This window comes from Belonocnema kinseyi, chromosome 6, assembly GCF_010883055.1.
Source record: "Belonocnema kinseyi isolate 2016_QV_RU_SX_M_011 chromosome 6, B_treatae_v1, whole genome shotgun sequence".
NCBI lineage: Eukaryota > Metazoa > Arthropoda > Insecta > Hymenoptera > Cynipidae > Belonocnema > Belonocnema kinseyi.
This window is the reverse complement of record NC_046662.1, coordinates 32,935,597-32,943,864: the sequence shown is the minus strand read 5'-3', so window position 1 is coordinate 32,943,864 and position 8,268 is coordinate 32,935,597. Positions and strand designations below refer to the sequence as shown.

General features: G+C 25.3%; 1 protein-coding gene across 1 annotated transcript in view; it reads right to left on the bottom strand.

Moving 5' to 3' along the window:
- Positions 1–8,268, bottom strand: part of LOC117175323 (ATP-dependent 6-phosphofructokinase) — a 52,517-nt gene that overhangs the window by 7,531 nt on the left and 36,718 nt on the right. Inside the window, exons 11-14 of the mRNA XM_033365032.1 lie at positions 8,147–8,248; positions 5,064–5,270; positions 4,823–4,975; positions 2,035–2,359 (exon numbers count right to left, since the gene is read on the bottom strand). Coding sequence (XP_033220923.1) covers positions 2,035–2,359; positions 4,823–4,975; positions 5,064–5,270; positions 8,147–8,248 — 787 coding nt within the window. The remainder of the gene's footprint in view (positions 1–2,034; positions 2,360–4,822; positions 4,976–5,063; positions 5,271–8,146; positions 8,249–8,268) is intronic.

Genomic DNA, 8,268 nt, shown 5'->3' with positions numbered 1-8,268 from the left:
GCTCCAAGGAGATTATGTTGAAAAATAAAAAAAAATTTACCCAAAAAAAATTGTTTTTATACTTCATTCTAAGGACTTATTGAACTACCCTCGTACCATTTTAAGCTTTGCAATTCGTGAATAGTTTTATATTTACATATAAAATTAACAAATTCAAAACTGATTATCACGGCTTTTAAGATGAGATTTAGAATCACAATATTGTGAAATTTTAGATTTGAAACCTCCAAAAATTAATCTTAAAATTAATTTTTTTTTTAAACTTTAGCTTCTGAAATAAAAAATATTAAACGATTCTGGACAATTTAATAGGAAAAAAAGATTTATATTGTATGACTTTCAAATCGAAGCCCTGCAAACTAAACAATTTTATTTTGAATTAAAGTATCACGAAATTGAATGATTTCCGATTGAAAATGTGGAAAATAAGGCAATTTCAAAAACTTAAAAATTGAATATTTTGGATTAAGTTATTTAAAATTCAGAGGAATTGAAATTCTATTATTAATACTTAAAAGCGTTCATAATCAAATATTTTGAAATTTAAAACTTTGTAATTTGAACAATTATAAATTCAAAGAGATTAAGATTTGTCAATATAATATTAAAAACTAAATTAAATCTTTCAAAGTCAAAGCATCTGAGATTCTAGAATTTTAAATTGATATTACATAAGGAGATTATATTTTGACATTAAAGCTAATCAAACAATTTTTTTAAATCAAAGAATGAATTGAGTTATACTAAACAAACTTTCAAACTAAATAGTAATTTTAAGTAGGAAACATTAAAAATGAAAACAATTTCTACTCTAGAACCTTGAATGTTAAACGAATGCAAACTTCATTTAAAAATCACAAACTTAAATCAACAAAACTTGCGATATTAAAACTTTTTATAATCGAACCCTTAAAGTTTAAATTGTTTAAATTAAATTTAAATCATTAAAAAACTAAAAATGATGTTTAAATTACGTATTAAACTTTCAAAAATTTCACCAATTAAATTTTAGTTGCAAAATTAAAACCTATGAAGGGGAAAATTTCAAAATGAGCATTCAAAATGTAAATTCAGAACTCTAAAATGATTGTAACCATTTTAAATTACCGAAATGATACGTTTGTTGCTATATTAATTTTAGTTGCTTAGTCTAATTTTTATCTTCTTTTATTTTAAAAATAATTTTTTCTTTTTTTATTTGAAATCTTCTTTTAGAACTACATTCACTCTTGAAAATTTTCAATAAAAAATGGTTTAATTTGAAATAATTTATTTATATAAATCTCTATTCAATCACATCGAAAATTAAAACCAATAATATACAACAAAAATGCTGTAATATGATTCCATTTTTCTAAAGTGTATCATTTTAAGCTTTGCAGTTCGAACTTGCTTTATATTTATATCTAAAATTAAAAAAAAATAAAAACTGATTAACAAGGCTTTTAATATGAAATTTGGAATCACAATATTGTGAAATTTTAGATTTTAAACAACCAAGAGTTAATCTTAAAATTAATTTAAGAACAAACTGTAGCTTCAAGGCTTCATATTAAATTATTTTAGAATACCGCATTCAAAGACATAATTTTGAATTAAAATGATTGAAATTTTAAAGAGATAAATATATTATTAATAAGTATAATGTCACGAAGTATTAAGTGACAATCAAACGACTAGATTGGTTTTTTTAAACAAAAAATGTAACTTCTGCAAAAAAAAAAATTACGGTCATTTTCACCGTTCAAAAATACAGAATTTTAAGTATTGCGAGAAACATTATGAAGCTTTAAATTTTAATTATTTTAAAGGCTTAAAAAATTATATGCTTTCAAATTGGAAAATTGGAAAAAATTACAAAATGCACGAAATATAAAATACGGGAAATCTCCCGGTGTAATATTTCTCTCCCTGCTTTATCCCGGTTTTTCCCGATTTTTCCGGGTGGGTGGCTACCCTCTATAGCCCTTTGATCGTTGGATTTTTTTTTTCAGTTTTCAAGAATTCCGTACTTGAAAATAATGAAATAATTACCTATAATGTTACTCCTGCAGCTGAAGAGTCCCTTTCCCTCCTCACAGAAAAGTCTCTGCATGAAGTCCGTGTTATAATTTAAATTAGCGCTCTCGTTTCGGAGAATGAGACCTCTTTGGACACCTTCAGACATCTTTGCAGCCATCGCAATGACATCTTGATTCAAATCCTTGATATTGAACTTTTCCTCGAAGATGTAGGCTGCATCAGCACCACCCGCCAAACCAGCGACGGTGGCCAAGTAACCGCAATAACCACCCATTGTTTCAATTATGAAAACACGTCGCTTCGTTCCTTGAGCAGATTGACGGATTCGGTCGCAGATCTACAAAATAAAGGATCGTACAGAAGCGGCGGAGCCTTTTTTCTCTAGATGGGGGCAGAAGAATAAATACAAATTGTATATAAATAATAATACAGGGCATTTAATTTTTCGCGAGATTATTACAAATATTTTTCTTTTTAATTTTATCGGAATTTAATTAATATTCGAAGATATTCTTAAATATTTTAGGAGAATAGATTAATTAAATAATTCAATAATAATGAAAACATAATCATTTCTTAAATTTGTCTCTGAATTCCATGAATTTGAATAATAATTCAAACCAAATTTTTATTTTATCTACTTATCTCGTTATTTTATTTATTTTTATTTATTCTTTATCCTATCTTTTCAAGTAAGAATTTGGATTTTCAAAAAGATAGATGATTTTTTAACGGAATAGTTGAATTTTCAACCAAAAAGATTAATTTTCTACCAAACTGAGGATTTAAAAAAATTTAATTAATTCTAAATTAAACAGTTGAAGTTTCAAATAAAAAATATCAATTTTCAAACAAATAGCTGAATTTTTAACTGAAAAGGATCATTTTTCAACAATAAATGGAATGTGTAATTTTTCAATTAAAAAAATTAATTTTCCACCAAAATAAAGACAGATTTATTTTAAAAAAATGTAATATAACTTTGAACAAAGCAGTTTTATTTTTAACCAAAAAGATGAATTCATTACTAAATTGATCAATATTTCATTGCAATATTTGAATTCTTAAGCAAAAAATGAATTTTCAAACAAATTATTCAATAAATTTTATCTAGTCAAAACTATAACATCAACAAAATATGGAATAGTTGATGAATCATTAACTGGAATAGTTGATTTTTAACCAAAGAGATAAATTTTCAACAAAGAAGATTAAACTTCATCAAAGAAGATGAATTTGATAGAAAATGGATAAATCTTCAAGCAAAAAATTAATTTTTAACCAAAGAATTTAAATTCCAACAAAGTCATTTTATTTCTAACCTAAAAGATGAATTTTTAAATTAAATGATAAATATTTAACTGTAATACTTGAATTTTTAACCGAAAAGAATTTTATCAATAAGGTTAACTTGCAAAGAAAAAAAAACGATTTTCCATTTTATAAAAAATCGATTTTTAACGAAATATGTAGATTTTGAATGAAAGAGTTGAATTTTCAATTAAAAAAGATTAAATTTCATTTTAATTGTTTAATTTTGAACAAAAAAATATGTATTTTCATCTAAAAGTGGACATTCAAATTTTCAGCCGAAGAAATTAATTTTCAACGAAACTGATAAATTCTCTTCTTAAATGATGAATCTTCAACTGGAGTAGTTGAATTTTTTACCAAAAAAGATTAATTTTAACTACAGAAATTAATTGTCTACAAAAAGGAGAATTCTTCACAAAGAACGTAAATATTCAAACAAATAGTTTAATTTCTAAATAAAAAATATCCATTTCCCACAAAATACTTGAATTTTTATTCAAAAGAGATACATTTTCAATCAAAAATAGAATGGTTGAATTTTCTGTTAAAAATCTAATTATTGACAAAAAACAAAACGGATTTTCAACAAAATAGATAAATTATTATCTACTAAAAGAGTTAAACTTTTAGATAAAAAATTTTATTTAAAATAAAGTAGTTACATTTTTAACCAAAGATTATATTTTAAATTAAAATTATAAACCTTCAACACAAAAAAAAAATTTTAAAAGAGTTTAACTTTCAACTAAGTAGTTGAATTTTTAACTAAAGAAAAATGAATTCGCAAAGAAAAATGAAGGGAAGATTTCAATTGTAATTTAGCAATATTTCTTCTTTGAAATACTACTTTGAGTAAATACTTTCTTTATCTAAATTTGAAAGAGGAAACTTTCAAATTGTGAAAAATTCCGACTTGGAACAGGGATTCTTCTAAATTATTTTCTTTTAAATCCAAATGATAATTCTTTAAAAAAATTCCCATTTCATGTTAAAAATTCTCTGTTCCAATAGAAATGATATTTCTTTACGGAAACCCTATGTCCTAATATAAAAACGATAATCATTTCCTAAAATTCCCTGTTCCAAGTCAGGGTAAATGTGAAGTAAGTAAATAAAACGTGATGAATCCAATTTTTGAAAAAATTATTGTTTCTGTAGGTTTGAAATATCATAAATTCAATTATCAAACTTGAGTCAGCAAAAAAAATTGCAGAGAAAACTAAACTGAAAAAGGTTCTTATTATAACAGAAAATAATAAACATTCAATAATAAATTGATTTAATTAGAGTAAACTCAAATAATCTGAAAAGTCTGCGACTGTAGATAAAGTAGAAATCACTTTTCTAAATTAAACAAAACTAAAATAATGAAAACTTGAATTTTTCTCCAATCAGAAGTAAGTTCCCGGTTTTTAATTAAATTTCGGGTAATTTCCCGATTTCCTGGTCAAGTCTTCACCCTGATGTATGAAAGTGATTAAATTACCTCTGTAATTTCGTTGAGAGCGGTATCACATCCCAGAGAGAATTCCGTTCCTGGCACGTTGTTACTAATAGTTGCGGGGATCATGGCTATCGGAATTTTGAATTCATCAAACTTGTCTCTGGCTTTATAGAAAGTGAGTCCCGTTTGGTATCCCTAAAACGCAACGAATAAATATTATTCTTTTTCTTGAGTTAAAGCAAATTTAAACAAAAATCTTTTTGCAAAAGAAAATAGAACGTACCTCGAATCCTCCGATGATGAGCAGAGCCTGAATTCCAAACTCTTTGAGCCTTTGGGCGATTTGTGGAAGTTGCTCGTTTGTTGGCGGGGCACGTTTAGTTCCCAAAAACGCACCACCTTGCGCAACCCAACTGGTAACTGATGACCAGTCCATTAACTTTAATTTCCCTTGTTGAAGGCCCATAACACCGTCACAAACGCCATAAACCTAAGAGGATTTTCATTTTTTTAATTACAGGGCTCGGACTCACTTCGAAGCTCAAAATTAGTGTCAAATACATGTTGAAAAATGGTCACATGAAATTTTATAAATAATAAACCCAGGCTAAATTGACTGAAATTCGACGAGCGCAGTACAAATATTTTCAGTTAACTTGAGTAACTTTTAGTCACGTTCTTTCAATGACTTTTTAGTCATTTTTTTAGATAAAGTCACTAAAGTCATTTTTTTCAAATAAGATCACTTTAGTCACTTCATTCAATAAGAGAAAACAGAAAACTAAGTATTTCTCAATTTTGTTGATTTTTCTTAGAATTCCTTTGAAGTATTTTGAACCCCTTTCAATTATTATGAACCCTTAAAGTGCATTGTGGGTGCCAGACACCCCAAGAAATTTTCAAACTCTTATAAACTGTAAGTAAAGTCGTTTAGCATACAGTGCTACAAGCGTCAGTTTTCAATAATTTTTCAATAATTTTTTTAACAAATTTTAAATAAATAAATGTCTATAAAACCAACTCTAACTTATAAAAGATACCTTAAACTATATCGGATAATTTTATTGTGACATAATATTTAATAGGGGTTACACAATACATGATTAAATGCGCTAGGGTATAGAAGACCCAAGATGCACTTTACCGTGATTTTTACCATGTATGCACTTTGAGGGTTAATTGAGCCTGAATTCTTAGAAATGCTCTTGAAACCTACTGAATTCAATGGATATTTTTTAGATGTTCAATTTTGTTCTATTCGCTCGAATTATTTTTAATTTATGCTGATTTCGTATGAATTTGATAAAATCTCTAATTTAATTGAAATCAATGGCATATATTTTGTACTTTTTTAAATTGATTTAAATCCATGAGGAATTTACCCTGAATTCATATTAATTTATCATGAAATCTTTGAAATTCTCTTTAATTTTATTAATTTACCCTGCACCTTTTTAAAACACTTGAATTATTATAAATTCACTAAATTCTAGTCAATTAATTAAATTTTTTAAGTCTTTTAAACTTACTATAACTTGTGTTTTTAGGCATTTCAACCATTTTTTTTCAATTAATTCCAAATTTAATGAACTAAATGCACTTTTCTACAATATTTATGAATTTTTTCAATTTACTTAAACTTTTGAAAAATTAATCTTTAATTTAATAACCTTATAACCTTACATTTCTCTAAATGTTCTCGAATTTTATGTAATTCGTTGGTTTCAATAAATTTCTTTTTTTTTTTCAATTCTCCTAAATTCTGATCACTGCTATTTTACCTCCCATTTTATAAATTTTCTGAATTTTTTACATTTTGTTTAATTCGGTTCTTTCAAGTTCTTATGAATTTTATCAAAGTGTCTGAAATTTGTCTAAATTCACTTGAATTTGACTAAAATCGGTGGAATATATTGGATAAACGATCTTTTTTAACTCATTTAAATTAATTTAGAATACACCCTTAATTCTTAATAATTTATTCTGAATTATTTCAAGTTGCTTCGAATTCTTTTTAATTTTCTTGACTTTGTAAAGTCACACTGAAATCTTCTGAATTGTTCGAAGTTCATCAAATTCTAATAAATTAAATGAATTAAAAATTGCATCTATATGAATTACCACGAAAATAAAATTTATAAGTCAATAATAATCTTATTTACAAATAAAATAATTTAAAATATATTGAATATTTAAATTTGAAACAAATATTTTACAAAAATTGTCTTAGGTATTTAGTTAAAATCTTCTGAATTCCTTTGAGTTATTTTTCAATAAAAATGGATAGTTAAATTTTCAAAAAAAAAATTAATTTCCCAACAAAAAAATCTCAACCAAAGTGATGAATTTTCACTAAAATTATAAAACTTCAACAGGCGTAGATGAATTTTCTACTAAAATAATGAATAATTTAATGAAACACATATTTCAAATTGCAACTAAAAAGATGAATTTTCAACAAAAAATGAAATAGATAAATTTAAAGTTAAAAAAATTCATTTTTAACTGAACTGAGTAATTTTCACTAAAATGATGAATCTTGAACTGAAATAGTTGGATTTTCTACAAAAAGGTCCTATTTTCAACTAAAATAGATAATTTTTCAAACAAAAATTATAAAGTTAAATTTTTAGTTAAAAAAATTAATGTTCCACCAAAGAGATAAATTTTTTAACTACATTGATGGAATGTTCAACTGGAATAAATACATTATCAGTTGAAAAGAAAAATGTACAACAAGAAATTTTCAACAACATACATCAGTTTCAAATGGTAAAAAACTTTTCAGTAAAAACAGTAATTATTTAAAAAAAAAAAATTTTAATAAAACAGTTTAACTTTCAACTAAGGTTAAATTTTGATTCCAAAAAAGATTAATTATGAACGTAAAATGCTGTAATTGATATTTCAACCAAAAAATATTTTAGGTTTTAATTAAAAACAGTTAAATTCAACCGAAGAAGACGACTTTTCAACACTTTCTACCAAAAACAATGAAATTTCAACCAAATAAATTAATCTTCAAACAGATATTTAAGTTTTCTACTAAAAACGAGCACTTTTCAAATAAAAATGGAATAGTTAAATTTTCAGTTAAAAGATTAATTTCAAGCGAATATAATTTTATTGGCTTTATTGAATTTTCAAGAAAATATTTCAATACAGTAATATAAAGCTACTTTTCCAAATGACGAAACATTGATCTTCAATTTTATCTAAAAGAAAATTTCTTGACATTTCCAGGGTTTTCCAGGTATGCTCAAATTCCCTGAAAATTTCAGTTTTTTTCTAGGTTTTTCAAGTAGGGTAGACACCCTGGATTTAATTAAAGGATTTTTAATAATTTTTTATCCGATAAATACTTACTTTGTCTCCACGATAGATACAATTACGGACGAAAGATCGCACTGCCGCATTCATTCCACAAGAGGGCGATCCAACGTGCATGACAGCCATCGTATAATGATCCTAAAAAAAAAAAAAAAAAA